The 20,914-nt window shown below is 46.4% G+C and overlaps 2 protein-coding genes across 2 annotated transcripts in view; one reads left to right on the top strand and one right to left on the bottom strand.

Annotated features, from left to right (window-relative positions):
- The window catches only part of NT5DC3 (5'-nucleotidase domain containing 3), a 63,590-nt gene extending 45,738 nt beyond the window's left edge, over nt 1-17,852 (top strand). Inside the window, exons 12-14 of the mRNA XM_065937951.1 lie at nt 2,311-2,451; nt 7,614-7,678; nt 12,867-17,852. Of these exons, the coding sequence (XP_065794023.1) occupies nt 2,311-2,451; nt 7,614-7,678; nt 12,867-13,119 (459 nt within the window). The 3' untranslated portion in view covers nt 13,120-17,852. The remainder of the gene's footprint in view (nt 1-2,310; nt 2,452-7,613; nt 7,679-12,866) is intronic.
- Nucleotides 17,853-19,606: 1,754 nt separating this feature from the next.
- STAB2 (stabilin 2) overlaps nt 19,607-20,914 on the bottom strand; it is a 164,092-nt gene continuing 162,784 nt past the window's right edge. The window contains exon 69 of the mRNA XM_065921136.1: nt 19,607-20,085. Coding sequence (XP_065777208.1) covers nt 20,035-20,085 — 51 coding nt within the window. The 3' untranslated portion in view covers nt 19,607-20,034. The remainder of the gene's footprint in view (nt 20,086-20,914) is intronic.

Here is a 20,914-nt window from a genome sequence, read left to right as displayed (position 1 = left end):
TTTTAACTTGTCCCAAGGTATTTTTCTAATTTTCCGTGTGATTTCTTCTTTGACCCATTGGTGGTTGAAGAGTGTGTCTTTTAATTTCCACATATTTCTGAATTTTTCAGTTTTTCCTTTTGATGTTGATGTCTAGTTTCATTCTTAATGATAAGAAAAGATACTTGTATGATTTCAGTCTTCTAAAATTAATCAAGACTGGCTTTGTGGCCTAAAATACAGCTGTTGCTGGAGAATGCTCCATGTGCATTTGAGAAAAATATTCTGCTTTTGTTGGGTGGAGTGTTGTAATTGATCTCTGGTGGTGTTCACGTCCTCTATTTCTTGTTTGATCTTCTGTCTCCTTATTTTGTCCATGATAGAAAGTGGGCTATTGAAGTTTCCTATTATTATTGTAAAGCTGTCTCTTGTTCCCTTCAGTTCTGTGAATGTTTGCTTCATGTATTTTGGACCGCTGACGTTTGGTTCATATGTGCTTTTAAGTGTTATATATTTTTGGTGAATTGACCCTTTTATCATGATGTAATGTCATTCTTTGTGTCTTGTAACTATTTTTGACCCAAAGTCTATTTTGCCTGATACTAGGATAGCTGCTTTTGTTTTGGTTACTACTTGCCTGGAATGTCTTTTTCATTCTTTTCACTTTCAACTCTGTGTGCCTCTTAGATCTAAAATAAATGTCTTGTAGGCAGCATATATTTGGATCCATCCTGGAGTTAGAAAACCACTGTTTTAAAGTGATCAGACCAGAATTGATTAATGTGTCAGAGATTGTGTGGGCAATGAATATTACCCTTCAAAGGAATCCCTTGAGAATGTAGATGCTTATAATGTTGCTGCTGTTTCTCAAAATAAATTCAGATGCTCCCTTTGGGATATATCTGAGAGCCGACTTGAGGCACTAGAGAAAATTAATTCCATCATCATTAATTCATTGTCATGTACTTCAGTCTTAGGAGTGTTCCAGTTGACTTTTTACCGCTTGTCAGATATAGGATCCATCTTCAAAAGTTTGCCACTACTGAGAATATTTAGAGGACTGTGCTGTATGTAGGGTTTCATATATTTTAGGAGAAAGAGAATTATTGAAAGATTTAAAGAAATTCAACCATGGAAGAAGGTAGGCATCCTTAGGACTTGTAGAGCAGGGATTCTAGCTTTAGGGGAGTAACCAGAGTGAATTTTCAAAACAGTAGACTCTATACCACTTCTGTCCTTAAAAGCGCTCTCCTTAGACGTACTCCTGTTCTCCCTTAGAGTAAAAGCCTGGCTTCCTGTGACTGCTGCGCTCCAGCTGTTCCCCAACCTCTCCTCCCTCTCTGAAGGCGCCGCCTGCCTCTGCCCTGGCTCCTTCTCTGCCTTTGCCTTGCTATTGCTCAGCACACCCTGCTCCCATTCCAACATGGTCCTGCCCCGGGGTCTTTGCACTCGCTCTTTTTCCAGCCAGAACTGCTCTCCTCCCACGCATTTATGTACTTTTTACTGTCCTTCCCTTCAGATCTCTGCTTGAATGTCCCTTTGTTAGCCTGGCCTTCTTACTCACTCTCTATAAAATGGTAACTCCTTATTTTGCTTGATTTTTGTCCGTTGTGTTTCTTACCACCTGCCATTGTGTATTTGCTTGCTTACTTTTTTGGTCCGTATTTCCCATGAGAGCAGAGGTTTGTTATTTTTGCTCAAAATTCTCAGTATCTAGCTCAGGGCCTGGCAAACAGTAGTATTTAATAAATGTTTGTCAAGTGAGAAAATGAACAGCCATTCAGTATGGTGATTGTATATCTTAGATTTGCCAGGACATAACTTATATCAGATATTCTGGCTTATTGTCATATTATAGGAGTACAATATTTGGAATGAAGATACGATCATGTATGTTGGTACTGAGTGATCATTCCAAGTCTGAAATTTCCCATAACCCAGGAGGCTTGGCTGCCATGGGTGTTCCCCAGCGTTCTGTGGGTGGATTGAATAAAAACCTTCAGTAACATTTCAATTCACCCTCCTTCTGCCCCTGACCTAATTGTTCTTTTAGAGACTGTGGTTAAGGATTCCAAATCCTGTGTTTCTGTGGGGGCTGTGACTCTAGCAATTATTTCCAGAACAGAAACTTTCTTGGGGTGGGGGGGGATGGCCAAAGCCTGGGGCTAAATGGGCTTTAATTAAGTGTAATTCATTGAGTTTGACTTGGTTAATGACCAACCATTACAATTAAAGTTAGTTCAATGAATGCCTGTTGTGTCTGGGAAAGGTAATGAAATGGTTTAAATTCTGTTGTGATGAATGTTGACTTTTTGTGATCTTTGCAATCAGGACTTGACCCTGAAGCATGGCTGGCGAACGGGTGCAATTATCCCAGAATTAAGATCCGAGCTCAAAATCATGAACACAGAGCAGTACATTCAAACTATGACCTGGCTACAGACCCTGACCGGGTTATTGGAGCAGATGCAGGTTTGGAATTCTTTTTCTCTCCTACTTTTTCTTTTTTTTTTTTTAAATGAAGAATTATTTATTTATTTTTGACTCTGCTAGGTCTTCATTGCTACCTGCGGAATTTCTCTAGTTGTGGCAAGTGGGGGCTGCTCTCTAGGCGTGGTGCACAGGCTTCTAGTTGGGTGGCTTTTCCTGCCGTGGAGCGCAGGCTCTAGAACGCACAGGCTCAGTTGTGGCACACGGGCTTAGTTCCTGCTTAGCACCTGGGATTTTCCTGGACCAGGGATTGAACCTGTGTCCCTGCGTTGGGAGGTGGGTTCTTAACCACTGGGCCACCAGGGAGATCCTCCCCTACTTTTTCTTTAAGCCTGAGGTTAATCCACTGATCAGAGTTATTTCAGATATGTTTCTGTTCAGTTGTGGTCCTAAAGTATAAGGCAGAAGTCATCCTATAGAATAGCCACTGGGGTGGTTTTGCCCCTGAAAGAATCTTGCCGTTTTCCCTAAAGAGAATTTTAGAAATGACTGCCAAAGCCTATTGGAGAAAGAGTTTTGTGGGCCCATGTGGGGAATTTCAGAGTCCTTACTTCTCCACCCAAGCCTTCTCCACCCAAGCCGCACTGGGAGATATTCTGTGGGTAATGGGATTCGAGAACCTCTGCCTGTTTGGGTCCAGTCCTGCTGCTGCCTTGAGCGTGCTGTGGGACTTCTCCTTTCTGGACCTCACTTTCCCCATCTGTGAAAGGGAGTGAATACTTCAGGCCGGACACCATGGCTTGCTGGGAAGAGTCTCAGAGCAAGAATCGGGATCTCTGCGTGCAGCTTCCATCTGATTTTGAATCAGTTGGCTGGCTCACTGGAGTTCAGTGGTCGTAGTTTTTCTTTCTATGGGTTATATAACCAGTTTTAGGCAGATAGTGAGGAAAGTCATTTTGGTAATTTCCTGGCCCATGGAATATGCCCTCTGTAGCAGCTGTGACCCGCCCCCCAAGTCTCATGAGACACCTTGCTTTCTCACCTGGTTCAGTTGGCCTGGCCCTCAGCGTTTCGGCGTGAGAGCTGACTCTTAGGATAAGGGGCATGGATGCCTGCTGTCTTGGCTAACACACCTGCAGCCTCTGGCCATGGCCTGGTGCCCACAGCCTGCCAGCCCGCTTTGGAAACGGGCAGGGAACCGCCTTGCCTGGCCCGGCTGGCAGCGAGTTCAGGCAGGGATGCAGGGAGTGCCAGGCCCTCGCTCCAGGGCGCACGCCTTCCAGGGCATGGGGCCCCGCACGTCCCCTGGGCCTTGCTTCCAGCCCGTCTTGGCCGTGTTGCTCTTTGGCTCGCCTCTGACAAGGACTGGTTCTGTCTCCCTTCCTGTGCTTGCCTGTGAGGTGATGGTCTAAAAATAAAAGGCCTGGATTCTGGGTTAATGCAGCTTCAAGTCTGTGCATAGGTCACACGTAATAATAGTTACTCTCTAGATGCCAGGCATTGTGCGCTTGCTCTGCAACATTACTCCTAACTCATCTCAGCTGTCTGTGTACAATTTTCCACTTTAGAATGAGGAAGCTGGGTGTCTGAGAGGTTAGGTAACATGTCCAAGGTCATAAAACAGCAGAGCAAGGACTTGAACCTGGGCTGTGTGCTGCCCGAGTCCCTGCTTTCGGCTCTGCACTGAAGCGCTGTTTTAGTGTGCGGGTTAGAGCTTCCGTGGATAGCCAGAGCCCTCGCCTGAGGTGCAGTCTCTCTGTGATGCGGGCAGCTGGTCAGAGACACAGGTGCAGCCTGCAGGGAGATGGTTGAGCTTTGGTTTCCTTTTCTAGCTTTCTGTCTGGATGGATTCTCAAGGGCATAGAGGAAGGTGATCGATGATTAAAAAATTACCCAAATGAGCGGCATTTCTCACTGTGCCTCCTGTTCCCTTTCTCCTCTCCCCCCATCCCTGTGTTCATCTGGAAAACTGTACATTATTCCAGTGACCCTGTGTCAGATGTTTCTATAGCTCCTCTTTTTCTGATAATGTGCACATCGCACATTATCTGGACACTATTTTCTGAGAAGAGAAATTGGTCCTTGAAGTTGGGTGTGATTTTTTTTTTTTTCCTTTTTCCTTTTGGAAGCCAAAAGTGTTACCTGGAGCCGGGTCTGATGAATTAACTGCAAGTGTTTAATTTTTGGATTTAAGGAAGTAGCTATAAAGAAGAATTTTTGTTCATTAGCCTTAAAGTGCCCTCCTGAGTGGTACGGTTCATGGTGGTCATGCTGGTGGATGGCGTGGTGGTATCAAGTCTTTCAGGTAACCATGTTAGAGCCACGTTTAGCTCAGGTTGGACAGACTTCTGTAACAAGCCAGCTAGCAATTGTGTGAGGTCGTGCAGGTTGTATGGTCTCAACTCCATGCTGGTAGCGTGAAAGCAGCCTTGGACAATATGTGAACAACCAGTTGTAGCTGTATCCCTGACATTTTATTGGTGGGCACTGAAGTTTTAATTTCATATCATTTTTACACATCATGAAGTTATTTTTCTTTTGAGTTTTTTTCAACAACTTCAAAAGGTAAATCCATTCTTGAGCTCATCGGGATGATAGAAAGGTGGGCAGTGGGCTGGATTTGGTCTCTGCTGGTACAGGTTATCAGACTTGTGGCTAGATGGCAATAATTCTGCCCGTGCAGGAGTGGGCTAGCCCGTACAGTATATTTTTATAGATTGTAGCCATAAATGGCTGAATGGGCTAATCAACAAGAGGGGCTGAAGGTGCCTGAGGGTCTGTAGGATCAGCTTCTGGTGCGGGCTTCTGGTTAGTCTCTTCCCACACCAGCTACCCACCCTTGAGTGCATGCTATCACTTAAAGGTTAATTATAGCTAAGTAATACCCAGTCTTTGAAGTATTTTAAAGTAGGTGTCAGACTCCTTAGATTGCTCCTCTTACAAAGTTTAGCCTTGTAGGAGGATCCGAGCTGGAGAAAGGAGTGGCTCAAGGAGAATCTGCTTTTTCTTCTAATGGGAGAGTCTTCAGCATGTTTAAATGCTGATGGGTAGACTCCAGGGGAGGAGGTTGATCACATGGGAGAGATGGTAAACGATGAAGAAAGGGCAGGTGGGAGGGAGCCCTGGGTGGGCGTGGTGGGCCTTGGATGGGGGGTTGTGAGGGGAGGCTGGGTTACGGTGCACACACCCAGAGCTTAGGTGCCCCCTGCTCGCGGGGGGCTCCCTGGCTCAGCTCTCTGGGGCCTTCCTCCTCCGCTTGTCCCTTCAGCAGTCTTGGGCTTTGCTGGAGATGATCCCTCATCCCTGGCTCTGCCCCGTCTGGAAAAACTGGGCTGCAGAAGGTGCCATGGACTTGGAGACCCGAACTGGCTCTTCATGTCCGTGTAGCCTGCCCTTGGGTAGGGGCCCCTGCTGAAGGGAGAGTGGAGAGGCACAGTCATGTGGCCTAAGGCCGCTGTTTTCCGAAAGGAGAAAGCACATAGATGCACTTTGGTTATCATGCTTCTCCGAAAGGAGAAAGCACATAGATGCACTTTGGTTATCATGCTTATCTCGCTAGTTGGAGAATTCTCCTCTCCTGCAAGCATAGGGAGAAGCTGCTTCTTCACACTAGACACAGGGCCCTGTTCGTGGGCCGAGAAGTGGGCAGAGGTGGGAGGAGGATGTCCCATTCTGTGCAGGGTCACGCTGTTTGGTCTGCTCTGCTTGCCTGGGTGTGCCCCCTGCCAGGGTCTCCATCTCATTCTCTCTTACATCTTCAGTATCTAGCACAGCGCTTGCCACATAGAGGTGCTGGATACGTACCTGTGTGTATATATGTATGCATGTATGTATACATGTATATTTATGTGTATGCATGTGTATCTGTATAGGTATGTTTGTGTGCATACATGTGTGTGTATTTATGTTATTTATGTTTATATGCATATATATATAAACAAATTCTTTGTGGCACCCTACAGAGTTTTGATCTAAGCTTACATTTTGTAGTACCTGAATTCTATGGTGAGTGATTTGTTGACTTAAAATATGAGAGCCCATTGAAACCAAACTCATAGGACCTACCTCGACACCTCCAGAAGGGACCAGTCTTCTGGTGCTCCAGTAACACACATCCAGTGGTCATTCAGAGGTGGCTGCTTCCTGCTGGTGTAGACAACAGTGGCAGGCAGGAAATCGAGATTACAAGCTCAGGGTTTGGTTTTGAGTGACAGCAGCCCGTAGCGGGTGACTTGGTCAAGCTCTTGATCTGAGCATACGTGATAAACAGACGGGCCTTGGCTCCCATGTCAAAAGCAGATGGTTTGTTCGTTTGGCATTTTCCTCCGGGTCCTGAGGCTGCCCCTGTGACTGTGCACTGTGGGAACCCTGCCTGGTCCCTGCGGTCACGTGCGCTTCTGGCTCTGGTTCGTGTGTTCGGTTTGACCCTAGGAGGCTTGGGGAGAGACTTGTGAGATTCCATGTGTTAGGGCGCACACAGCTGTCATTTTCCTTTTGCCTTTTGCTCACATTTCGATCCACCTGGAGAATTCTCCACTTTCCATCTGGTTGAGGTATTCTGCCTTCTTGCCTTTTACAAACACAATTTTTTTCTCTTAAACACTTTAAAAGGTATTAATAAAATAATATTGAGGAAAAGGATTAAGCCAATTATAATTCTGTTACCCTTGAACAAATTAAGAAAAAGTTTCATGTTAATTTCCAAATGCACATGTTTTTACATGCTTGAAATTTGTGGATGCACTGTTATATCTGCTATTTCCACTCACTGCCATTTTCATGTGTGTGTGTATAATACATTTATTTATGATATATATAAATAGGTCTATTAGGTAGTGTGTATTAGGTATATATTTATATGTATAACACACATGAGTAATGGATACATCACGCACATATAATACACACATACATTTTATGTGGACATACATGTATTATGCTCATACAAATCCTTTAATAATACTTTAATATCTCTAGTTTAACAGGGACCTTGCATCCCTGTATTCTCTCATAGTATTATTGTCTACATTTGGTGAAGAAGGGCAGTAGCTGGGAAGTCTGAAAATGTATTATTTCATGCAAGTGCCTATCTCTTAGATCTGCGTAAAGTTCCTCCCAGAAGAGCTACCCGTTAGAAAATTCTTATGACCTAATGAGTTTATTCGTGTCCAAAGCCTTCTCAGTAATTGGCTTGTGTCCCGCAGGTTCACAGAGATGCGGAGTCACAGCTGGTTTTGCAGGAGTGGAAGAAGGAGAGGAAGGAGATGAGGTAAGAGCGGCCTGTTGTGAACAGAGTGAATGCTTCACTGTAGCCCTGCGCATTCAGCCCACACGCTTTCCTCAAGGCCGGCCAGAGGTGGGACTCGGAACAGCCTTTCTTAGCTGCCGGGGGTGATTGTGACCCCCAGGATCCAGAACAAGCCAGCTGCCGTTAGTCATGAGTGACATTTCCTCGAGGCAGCAGCGAGCTCCCTCCCACTTTCCACCCACCCCTGAGTTGTCTGTCCGTCCCTCCCCGCATCCATCCCTCCTGTCCCACTTAACTTCCCCGTTTGGGCAGCCAGCAGCCCAGCGTGGCCAGTGGGACAGTGTTGGAGGTGGCCCTGCACCGCAGTGAATCCTTGGGGCGCCTACGATGCTGGCGCTTATTTGTAACACTGCTGTGTTCGGCATGTGCAGTCGCTCAGCTCATCATGCTGACTGATGAAGAAAGCCCAGCTGCTGCCAGATGGGTGTGTGCCTTAAGGGAATAGTTATTCCTGAGTTGTTTTTTCTTTTTATTAAACTATAGCTGATTTACAATGTTGTGTTAGTCTCAAGTGTACAGCTTCAGATTCTTCTCCATCATAGGAAAGATTGAATATGTTGAATAATGATATCAAATATAGTTCCATGTTCTATACAGTAAATCCTTTTTGTGTATGTATTTTATATAGTGTCTGTTCATTACATAGTGTCTGTTTATATAGTGTGTCTGTTCATCTCACACTCCTGATTTATCCCTTCCCCTCTTCTTTTTACTTTGGTACCATAAATTTGTTTTCTCTGTCTGTGAATCTGTTTCTGTTTTGTAAATAAGTTCACTTGTATTATTTTTTTAGATTCGACATATAAGTGATAGGTGGTATTTGTCTTTCTGACTTGACTTCACTTAGTGTGATAATGTCTAGGTCTGCCCTTGTTGCTGCAGATGACATTATTTCATTTTTTTTTTTCTTATGGCTGAGTGATAATCTAGTATGTGTGTGTGTATCTGTATGAAAAGTGAAAATGAAGGTGTTAGTTGCTCAGTCGTGTCTGACTCTTTGCGACCTCTTGGACTGTAGCCCGCCAGGCTCCTCTGTCCTTGGAATTCTCCAGGGAAGAATACTGGAGTGGGTAGCCATTCCTTTCTCCAAGGGATCTTCCTGACCCAGGGATTGAATCTGGGTCTTCTGCATTGCAGGGAGATTCTTTACCATCTGAGCCATGGCTTGACTCAGAGCATCAAGATGTGCTTAATTCAGGCTAGATGGTAAAGATTTTAAAGGAGCAGTTATTCTCAAGAGGCCTTGTGGACAGTTGTGCTTCCCTGTAGAAGTGGGTGCTGTGTATGTGGACAGTGTTGATGTGGCCATTTCCGCTCTTGTGGCCCCGCTCACCGCTCCTTCTCAGGCGGCACAGCTGTCTCTAAAGTTTGGAGGTAGCGCTCACTGCCTGGTTCTGACCTCTGAGCAGTGGGCAGTCTGGTGGGACTGGTGTGCCTGGAAAGTGGGGAGAGTCCATTCCTCTGGGCTGCAGAAGCCACGGCTGTACTGAATTGATCCTCTTACCTTTCAGTGTGTTGGTTATTGGGAATGTATTGGTTATTATAATGTGATTATTGGTCTGAAATGTTGGGTGAGAGGGTGATGGGCATATGATGCATATATGCTTATAATGCAGGCTTCAAGGAGGTGCTTGAAGCTCTGTATTAGATGGCAGAGGTGTGCTTACATCGCTGTAATATAATCCTTAATCTCTTAGACATAAAGTACTTTTGAGTTTATGATACACTCATACCTTATGATTATTAAGATAATCCTTAATCTCTTAGACATAAAGTACTTTTGAGTTTATGATACACTCATACCTTATGATTATTAAGATAATCCTTAATCTCTTAGACATAAAGTACTTTTGAGTTTATGATACACTCATACTCATACTACCTTATGTAGTTCTCACTATAACCTCACAAGAAAGGGGCCTTGATCCTGTTCTGTAGATGAGGGAAGTTTGGAGACTGTGGGACTATTCTCCATTTCTGTGGACTTTCAGAAGTGGCTCTGGCACCTTCCATTTTTGTTTGGGAAATGAGGTGTGCACATTTAGGGGCTCACACCTTGCCTCTGGAGCCTTCAGCTGTGTTCTCTCTACTGGTCTAAGTGGGGAATGTGGTCAGAACCATTTTGATGGCTGAACAGACTGTTTTCCCAATTAGAAGTCAGGGCTGCTCTAGGCAAATTTGAGTCCTATGCATATGAAGTAGGAAGTCAAGAAACACCTGGAGTAACAGGAAAATTTGGCCTTGGAGTATGGAATGAAGCAGGACAAAGGCTAATAGAGTTTTGCCAAGAGAATGCACTGGTCACAGCAAACACCCTCTTCCAACAACACAAGAGAAGACTACACATGGGCATCACCAGATGGTCAACACCAAAATCAGATTGATTATATTCTTTGCAGCCAAAGATGGAGAAGCTCTATACAGTCAGCAAAAACAAGACCAGGAGCTGACTGTGGCTCAGATCATGAACTCCTTATTGCCAAATTCAGACTTAAATTGAAGAAAGTAAGGAAAATCACTAGACCATTCAGGTATGACGTAAATCAAATCCCTTACAATTATACAGTGGAAGTGAGAAATAGATTTAAGGGACTAGATCTGATAGAGTGCCTGATGAACTATGGATGGAGGTTCATGACATTGTACAGGAGACAGGATCAAGACCATCCCCAAGAAAAAGAAATGCAAAAAAGCAAAATGGCTGTTTGAGGAGACCTTAAAATAGCTGTGAAAAGAAGAGAAGAGAAAAGCAAAGGAGAAAAGGAAAGACATACCCAATTGAGCAGAGTTTCAAAGAATAGCAAGGAGAGATAAGAAAGCCTTCCTCAGCGATCAATGCAAAGAAGTAGAGGAAAACAATAGAATGGGAAAGACTAGAGATCTCGTCAAGAAAATTAGAGATACCAAGGGAACATTTCATGCAAAGATGGGCTCAATAAAGGACAGAAATGGTATGGACCTAACAGAAGCAGAAGATATTAAGAAGAGGGGGCAAGAATACACAGAACTATACAAAAAAGATCTTCATGACCCAGATAATCATGATAGTGTGATCACTCACCCAGAGCCAGACATCCTGGAATGCAAAGTCAAGTGGGCCTTAGGAAGCATCACTACAAACAGAGCTAGTGGAGGTGATGGAATTCCAATTGAGCTACTTCAAATCCTAAAAGATGATACTGTGAAAGTGCTGTACTCAATATGCCAGCAAATTTGGAAAATGCAGCAGTGGCCACAGGACTGGAAAAGGTCAGTTTTTATTCCAATCCTAAAGAAAGGCAATGCCAAAGAATGATCAGACTACCACACAATTGCACTTATCTCACACGTTAGTAAAGTAATGCTCAAAATTCTCCAAGCCAGTCTTCAGCAATACGTGAACCGTGAACTTCCAGATGTTCAAGCTTGTTTTAGAAAAGGCAGAAGAACCAGAGATCAAATTGCCAACATCCGTTGAGTCATCGAAAAAGCACGTGAGTTCCAGAAAAACATGTGTTTCTGCTTTATTGACTATGCCAAAATCTTTGACTGTGTGGATCACCACAAACTGTGGAAGATTCTTCAAGAGATGGGAATACCAGACCACTTGACCTGCCTCTTGAGAAATCTGTATGCAGGTCAGGAAGCAACAGTTAGAACTGGACATGGAACAACAGGTTCCAAAAAGGAAAAGGAGTACATCAAGGCTGTATATTGTCACCCTGCTTATTTAACTCACATGCATAGTATATCATGAGAAATGCTGAGCTGGATGAAGCACAAGCTGGAATCAAGATTGCCAGGAGAAATATCAATAACCTCAGATATGCAGATGATACCACCCTTATGGCAGAAAGCGAAGAACTAAAGAACCTCTTGATGAAAGTGAAAGAGGAGAGTGAAAAAGTTGGCTTAAAGCTCAACATTCAGAAAACTAAGATCATGGCATCTGGTCCCATCACTTCATGGAAAATAGATGGGGAAACAGTGGCAGAATTTATTTTTTTGGGCTCTAAAATCACTGCAGCCATGAAATTAAAAGATGTTTACTCCTTGGAAGAAAAGTTATGACCAACCTAGACAACATATTAGAAAGCAGAGACATTACTTCGCCAACAAAGGTCTATCTAGTCAAAGCTATGTTTTTTCCAGTAGTCGTGTATAGATGTGAGAGTTGGACTATAAAGAAAGCTGAGCACCGAAGATTGATGCTTTTGAACTGTGGTGTTGGAGAAGACTCTTGAGAGTGCCTTGGACTGCAAGGAAATCCAACCAGTCCATCCTAAAGGATATCAGTCCTGAATGTTCATTGGAAGGACTGATGCTGAAGCTGAAACTCCAATACTTTGGCCACCTGATGTGAAGAACTGACTCATTTGAAAAGACCCTCATGCTGGGAAAGATTGAAGGTGAGAGGAGAAGGGGATGACCGAGGATGAGATGGTTGGACGGCATCACCGACTCAATAGACATGAGTTTGAGTAGACGCCGGGAGTTGGTGATGACAGGGAGGCCTGGCGTGCTGCAGTCTATGGGGTCGCAAGAGTCAGACATGACTGAGCGACTGAACTGAAGTGTATGAAACAGTGATTAAAAAAATTTTTTTTATTGATGTATAGTTGATGTACAATATTATATTAGTTTCAGGTATACACCATAGTGATTCAAAATATTTATGGATTTTGTAGTTTTTTTAACTTTTAATTTTATATTGGAGCATAATTGATTAACAGTGTATTAGTTTCAGATGTACAGCAGTGATTCAGTTATATAGATATATATGTATAACTTCCTTTTTAATGTATCTTAAAAAGTTTTTTTTGGCTGCACTGGGTTTTTGTTGCTGTGTGCGGGCTTCTCATTGCAGTGGCTTCTCTCGTTGCAGAGCGTAGGCTCTAGGGTGCTCTGGCTTCAGGAGTTGCATTGTGTGGCCTCAGTAGTTGTGGCACATGGCTTCATTGCCCAGTGGCATGTGGAGTCTTCTCAGACCAGGGAACGCACCCACGTACCCTGCATCGGCAGGCGGATCCTTAACCACTGGACCACCAGGGAGGTCCTACATGCATCTCTTCTCTGTGAAACGGTGATTTTGGTGTCATCTGATGTCAGGAACTAAAAGCAGGGCTTGGGGGAGTCACACTGTTGCTTTGCTCTTCTCTCCCCTCTTCAGGGAAATGACCAAAGGTTTCTTCAATGCCCAGTTCGGGAGCTTGTTCCGCACAGACCAGAACCCCACGTACTTCCTGCGGCGCCTGTCGCGGTTCGCCGACATCTACATGGCGTCCCTGAGCTGCCTGCTGAACTACGACGTCAGCCACACCTTCTACCCCCGGCGGACCCCGCTGCAGCACGAGCTGCCCGCCTGGTCCGACCGGCCCCCGGCCGCCCGGCTGCCGCTGCTGCAGGAGGCCCAGGCCAAGTAAAGGGCGGCCCCACCACCCCTGGGCACCGAAAGCCAGCACCGGTGATGGCCCCACGCTGGGCAGACTCTGCGGGGATGTGAGCATCGCTTTCGGAAATGATACAGATGGTCTTAGTGATACCTGTTTTGTACATTATGGAGGACACCCCCCAGCTCGTGCAGAAGGGAGCTCACAGCTCGCAGAGCCCACCCTCCTGTGCACGTGGGGGGGACAGCGGCTGGCCTCCTGTCGACACCCTGTGATCAGCCTTCTTGTTTCCCAAGGTACTGTATCCAGCAACAGACTTCTTGGGATGGGGAGTCTTCTTGATGCCTGCTCTGTATTCCAGCAGGTGATATTTTGAAACTTTTAACTCTTCTGTGGAAAGTGCGTGGAAAATGCTGAACACGCACAGTGTCGGACCGGTGACATGGGTCCATGATGAGCTGCTGGTGCTTCAGTGGGCGCTTGGACAGCGACCACGGTGTCGGCGGCAGGGATGGACCCCAGTCGGCCGCTGGTTCCCAGGCATCTGGTACAAGGCCTCTGGCACACTGGTGCCTCACTTGACAGCAGACTCAGCCTCCCTGGAGGTCTTATGTGAGAAAGAACAGGAGAAGCTGCCAGTCCTTGGCCTTGATTGTCCTCAATATCCCTTTCCTGTGTCTTGCCCCACGCGGAGGAAGGAGTATGGTGCCCCAAGTGGTGGGCAGGTTCACTCTTTTCCCTCCAAAAAGGAGGACAAGGAGAGAGAAGCTTCTGGTTTAATGTCCTGCCAGCAGAACAGACTGTAGAATGAGGCTGCTACATGCGAACGCACGGGAGGAACCAGTGTGTTTGTGGTGGGTATCCCAGGGCTTTATAACCCCTGACGCCACCACCACACGCGTGTTGCTTGAACCTGCTCATCGGAGGATGGAAAGTGAAATGAATGAAATGTCCTCATAATTTAGTGCCGTACGGTGAACCCCACCCCCCCCACCCCCAGGTGTTTTGCAATCTTGTTAAACTGTGTGTTACCAGAAACCGTCCTCGTTGGAGGGCAGTGAGCAGACGCCTTCTCTCCTGATTGATCAGCCGAGGAGAGGGGTGTGAATCCAGCCGGATCGAGGGAGGTGGCCCTCTCTGCTCAGCTGTCTCCCGCCTGCTGCCTTTAGACTGCTTTCCTGCCATGCTTACGTGTCTGCTTTGGGGATTTCTTTAGTGTCTGCATTTAAGGTGGGAGAGGATCAAGGACATTGAGGCTGAGAGAAACAGTTGGAAATAGCCTCACTGAGTGTTCCCATTTCTTTCTGAGGACAGGGCAGGTGACACCTGTCCTTAAGCCTGAAGGATGCAGGTGGCGGAGGAAAGGGGCTTGAGGAGAGACTGCTCGCTTATTTGGCGTTTTTAGTGGATTCGTGTGGAGCCAGCTGTTGAGGAGATGTGAGCTTGGCCTGCCACAGGCTGCCTGCACGCGTGCAGAAATTAGGTGACTTCTATAGCATGTTGTATAACGCTGCGTGTTTTAATGGGACTGTTGTTGTTTAGTCGACTCTTGGTGACCCCATGAACTGTAGCCCACTAGGCTCCTCTGTCCATGTGATTTCCCAACCAAGAATACAGGAGTGGGTTGTGATTTCCTTCTCCAGGGGATCTTCCTGACCCAGCGGTCGAACGCACATCTCCGGCATTGGCAGGTGGATTCTTTACAGACTGAGCCACCAGGTGTACCTGTGATCTTGTCTTGTATTTTACTAAAATAGTGAAGGTGACTCTCTAGACCTAATAGGCCCAGTTGGCCTTCTTTTTTCCCTTTGTTACAAACACAGGTGTCCATCCCTTTTTCAGGCTGCAGGAGGCACTTTGCTGGCTGTTTGTTACTGCCTGGGGGTTTTAAGCATCAGAGTGCATTGGAGACTGGCATTTCAGGGGTGCAGGTGGCGCCCACAACTGCTCAGTGTTTGGGTCCTCAGAGGATATGCTGGTGCTCTGGGCTGATAGTTTCTACTTTGGAGAAGCTGGTGAGGAAGTTAGGTATTTTAAAACTTTTTCTAATCAGGTATTCATTGGATATCTCCTCCGTGCCAGTGATAGGGTGTTTTGTTTACTCAAGAAAGCTGTTACTCAAAAACATCTCACTACAGCTGTTTTTACTGCTTTCATGTATGTCTGGGTTAGGAGTCCCAAGCCTGGGGTGAGAAATACATTTTCTAGGTGTGTGAATAAGGAATTTTAATGACTTATCACCAATTAAGGTTGAGCAAGCTCCAGAAGATAGTGAAGAATAGGGAAGCCTGCTGCAGTCCATGGGGTCGCAAAGAGTCAGACATGACTGAGCGACTGAACGTCAGTGGGCCATGGCACATGGCGGTGTTGAGGTCTGTCTGGGGCCGGCGCACAGTCACGGTCAGGGCGGCTGTCTCTGTGTGAAGGATGGAGGACTTCGCTTTGTCTGTGCTTGGTCATTTTAACTTGTCACTGTCGTGACTCAGGTGGGATTCAGCACCCTGTACAGCTTTCTGTTCCTCCTGGCTTATCCTCTGGCAAGCCCGCTGGTGAATGCATTTGGGTGCAAGGGAAGGGAGTCTATTTTCTACCACCTAAAAGATCAGTTTGGAAAGTGATCAGAATGAGCTCACTTGAAAATTAGCTTGCACATTGAAAAATATTTTCCCTTTTTAGCATCACTTAGACTGATTTTCTCTGAAGGATATGAACAAAAGTTCATAGTCCAGGGGCTGTCTGTGTCCCTAAGGCTCACCATAGCTATAGCCAGTTGCCCTGGAAGGGACCTGCACAACTGGTTTTTCCAGAATCATTTTTTTAAGTAGATGAAACCTGGCTTTTAATATATTTTAGGAGTTTGGCTTAAAGCCCCCACCATCCTCCTAACATAGCCTTAAAAAAATTTTTTTTTCTTTTAAAAATTCCCTTCAGCTCCACTAATGCCAGCTAACACAAACCACCTGTTACTGATTAAGGCCCATCTATGACTAAATTCCTAGTTGCTTTGAATGCATTGGTCCTCTTAATTAGTGCCAAAGAGAAATACAAAGTCCTTTTTCCTGCTAGCTAATTTAGCTTTGGGTGAACTAAGTAGCTTCCCCCACCCCTTTTCCTCCCCAGAGGCCTCTAAAGCAGCAGAGAGTGCGCTAAATGCTGAAATTGGATCCGCTCTGCCAAATGCTCATCTGTTGCCAAAAACCCACTTGAGGGCCCTGGTCTGCAATGTGCTCTCAGACTCAGTCTGGCCAGAGGCAGGGCGGGTTCCTTGATTGCTCTATTCTACTATCAGGGAGCCTGCGATGTGCTGGCTTAGCACTGGTTTCCTTTTGCACCAGTTTCCTTTCTTTCTCTGTTAGCATCTGGGAGCGAGGCTCTAAGTCTAGCTTAAGTGAAAAGTGAAGTCACTCAGTCGTGTCTGACTATGACCCCATGGACTATAGCCCACCAGGCTCCTCTGTCCATGGAATTTTCCAGGCAAGAGTACCGGAGTGTCCGACTCTTTGTGACCCTCATGGACTGTAGCCCACCAGGCTCCTCTCTCCATGGAATTTTCCAGGCAAGAATACTGCAGTGGGTTGCCATTTCCTTCTCCAGGGGATCTTCCCGACCCAGGGATCGAACCGGGGTCCTCCCACATTGCAGGCAGATGCTTCACCATCTGAGCCACCAGGGAAGCCCCCAAGTTTAGCTTAGCTTAGTTTAGCTTACCTTTAATACCCTAGTGGATTGAGGAAGAAAAAGGGAGTGAAGTTTCCCTAGTGCAAGGCTCAGCACACTTTCCCTGTCAAGGACCAGACAGTAAAGACTTCCAGCTTTGCAGGCCGTTTCCTGCAACCCCTCCTCTAGGACGGGGCCTGCCTGTGGTCCAGGGCAGCCTGGCCTCTGAAAACAGGCCGCAAGCTGGATTTGGCCCTCAGGCTGTGGTTTGCCGACCCCTGCATCAACAGATTGTGGGTGGCCATGATGAGATGATGACTTTGCTGAAAGTGTGCAGGGTGGGAAGCAACCACAGATACACAGTCGTGTGCAGCCAGTGGAAAGAAGTTCGGTAGGTAAGCTCGCATCTTCCCCTACGAGCTTCTCTCTGGACATATTCACTTATGTGGCCAGTGGTAAAATACTGTTTCCAGCACATGGCATGACTGCCAGTTGTGTGACCGAGTGGCCCGGCTCGGCACTCGTTGAATATACCTCTCATTGTGCTCGTCTGTGGTTGTGCTCGTAGCGTGTGATGGGCCTGGCTACCCTGAAGACCCCGAAGGACTTTATCCCCCAGCTGCTGTGGGGGTTGGTTGCTGCTGGGTCACCGTAGCTGCTGGCTCAGTCTGCAGCTGTGGGTCCTCTTTGGGAGCTTCCCCCGTTGAAGAATCCTGCCTCGGATGAGGGTGTGGTCAGACTCCCTCCCTGGAGCAACTCTGAAGGCCCATCGGCTCCTTCTTGCCCTCCTGCCCTTTCCCAGGTGCATCCCAAGGACAATTCCCTGTAAACTTCCCGCATGAGACTCCCCACCTCATGCCTGCTCTCTGGAACTGACCCACAACACTGCTCTGTACTTTTCTACACTGCAGCCTTGAACTCTGACTTAGGACACTGTTTTCTAATCATTTAGTAGAAGGACAGATGGTGCCTGTTTAATTTCAGGCACGGGTAAATGCAAATTAGGTAGACTTGCTATTTATCCTGAATGTGAATTTGCTATTTATTCTAAATATTGATTTTATGTTACATGACGTCGAACTTACTGCCAAATAAAAGTTTGAATTGTATTGTCCGGTTTACCCTCAGTCATCTGCTTTTGTGTGCTTCAGTTAGTGGCAAAAGTCATATCACATTCTAATGTACCCAAAAAGAATATCCCCAAGAAAGGGGGCAAAAGGTTGATGGCTCGTTCCTCACCACCCTGGTCTCCTCACCCTCAACAAAGCACACTTGCCTGTTCTCAGAGCTTGAAGACCATGTAGTTAAGCCACAGAAGGAAAATGAGTGTGAATTTGGCCTTAGGTGGGCAGCAGGTGACCCACCTAGAATTTCTGTCTCTCTCAGACAGTTCCCTCCTTGAGAACAAGGAGAAGACAGTGATCCACCTGCTTGTCTGCAAAGTACCAGGAGAATGTAAAACTGGAAGCAGTGTTTTAAGAGAAGAAATACTGACTAATACTGAATTAGGAGTGCATGCTGTGAAGTCAGTTCACTGTTGGGTTTTGGATATATTTTGAAGAGCCTTTTTAAACTGTTTGAATGTGTTTAAACTTAATATCCTTGACCTCTCATTGTGCCAGGACCTTCATCTCATTCACTCCTTTCATGGGTGCCTGCTGTTTTTCCTCTTAATCATGTACCTCTCTGTCCCTTTGATGGTGGAGTTGGAGGACTCACTAGTGAATCCATCCCACAGTCCCCTCGGGGAGCGAGTTCCTGGAGAGCCAGCATTGCCCCATCACGGCACATTGCCCAAGAGGAGGTGGTAAATCGTTCCTGTGCCTGAAATGGGCATTTCTTCCCTTCCTGGAGTTGTGAGGAAGCTTCTGAGACTCTGGGGGCTTCTGAACTTTGGACTTGGCTCAGCAAAAACCCTGATGATTTGGTACAAGGTTGTTTGGGCTGTGAGGGCGATGGAGGAGGGTCTGAGATCTGCTCATCCCAGCCTTTCGCATCTCCATTTCCCAGAGACAGCTCTCGAGCCTGGCCAGTGCTACCCCTGGGGTAGCTTGCAAAAGGGTGGTGGGTGGGCTGGAGGGACTTGCTTGTCACATTGATGGAGAGGCCACTTTGGGCCTTTTGAGGGTCATCCAGCCTTGCACAGAGTCCTGCATGGAGAAGAACTGGCCCGATTCTGGACGTTTCATATAAATGGAATCATATGGTATGTGATCGTTTGTGTCTGACTTCTTTTCACTGAGTATCATGTTTTCAAGGTTCATCCATGGTGTTGCATGTACTTAGTTCTGTTTTAGGGTAGAATGCTATTTCATTGTGTGGCAAGACACAGTTTGGTTATTCATTCGTAAGTCAGTAGACATTTGGTTTGTTTTCATGTTTTGGCTGTTATGAATAATACTAATAATGCTACCTCTATAACTTGTTGTAGGGACGTGTTCATTTTTCTTGGGTCTGTACCTACGGGTGGAATTTTTGAATCACATGGTAATTCTGTTTAACTTATTGAGGAACTGCTGGACTGTTTTCCACAGTAGAGGCACAATTTTACATTCCCACCAACAGAGTAGAAGGGATCCAGTTTCTCCACACCCTCGTGGATACCTATTCTTGTCTGTGTTTTAAGGATGGCCATCTTCATGGGTATGAAGTGGTATCTCCTTGTGGTTATTATTTCTTCACACAAACAAGCAAACCAAACAGAATTAAGAAAGAAGCACTCATAATGCAGATGTTGGTGAACTAACAGCCCTAATGAGCCCTAATGAGTTGATTTGACTTTCAGAGTTTGACCCCTCCTATGGCAACTGGTCGATTTGTCTCCCCAGACACTGGATTTATTCCATTGACTTTATTTCTGTTCTGTAACCAGTAGTTGAGCACATTTCACATGCCACACACTGCTAGGTGCCAAGATACAGACGAATGAGGAAGGTCTCTGCCTTCAGAAGCTTACAGTCTAACAGGGAATTAAGATACGGTCACTAGAGTGCTGGGCAAAAGGTAAAAGGTGCTACTGGAGGTTGGGGAAGATAGCAGAGGGTCAGGGAGGGAGCCAGTCCCCTGGGTGGTGGGTGGGCTGAACATGGTCCCTCACCCACAGAGACAGAATATCCCCTGGATCAACCGGAGAGATGAGGTACGGCCTGAGTGCTCCGGACTTTGAAATGTTAAAGGACCTTGCATTTCCCACAGGCAGCTGGGGCCGAGGATTGACAGCCGATGGCCTTCCTGAGGTGGCCCCAGGGACCGGGGTGGCAGCGGCGATGTCTGCATGGGGCAGGTCCAGCCTCATAGCGCCCCCAGGGGGTCACTGCTGTCCAGCTGCTGGTCACCAGGGTCCTGGAAAAGAGAAGTGTGTGAAGCAGGCAGAGGGTGCATCCTTCCAGGCTGAGCATTCTGTTGGCTACTGGTCTGAGGCCTCGGCGGGTTTAGGACACACTTCTTGTTGTTTAGTTCCTAAGTCATGTCCAGCTCTTTTGTGACCCCATGGACTGTAGCCCACCAGGCTCCTCTGTCCATGCAATTTTCCAAGCAAGAATCCTGGAGTGGGTTGCCATTTCTATCTCCAGGGGATCTTCCCGACTCAGGGATCGAACCTGTGTATCCTGTATTGGCTGGTGAATTCTTCACCACTGAAGCCCTGGGGAAGGCCCTCCGGACCTGCTACCCCCAGTACAGTACCCTGGCTTGTTAAAGGTCAAACTGAAAGGAATTTTTTTAAATGACAGAAGCAGGAAGGTCACTCTGACTAACTCTGCCCCCACCCTTTCCCCCTGAAACAGGTAATGAAATTCTCTCATGAAATTTTCTTTAGAGGAAAGAAGATAGATCACTTTTGGGGAGTTGGGGGCCATGAAACCTGTCCAAACAGACCTTACTCTCTAACCCGCATCTTCCTCGTGACTGCTTCACCACTTACTGCTTCACCACTTACTGCCTCTGGCTCCAGCGTTCTCTCGTCAATTCCTCACACTTAGTCTAAAAGGTGCAAAGGCTTCCCATCCCGGTCCCGTCTTTGGGTCTTCACTTTCTCATGAAGGCTCCCACGCACACATAAACGTTTACTAAAATATATGTGCTCTTCTGTGAGTCTGTCTTTATCAGTTTACTTTTCAGGCCCAGCCACGAATCATCGGAGGGTCAAGGAAAACATTTTCCTCCCTTTCAG

The sequence above is a fragment of the Muntiacus reevesi genome, chromosome 1, assembly GCF_963930625.1.
Source record: "Muntiacus reevesi chromosome 1, mMunRee1.1, whole genome shotgun sequence".
Lineage (NCBI taxonomy): Eukaryota > Metazoa > Chordata > Mammalia > Artiodactyla > Cervidae > Muntiacus > Muntiacus reevesi.
The sequence above is the reverse complement of the archived record's forward strand: the minus strand, read 5'-3'. Positions and strand labels throughout refer to the sequence as shown.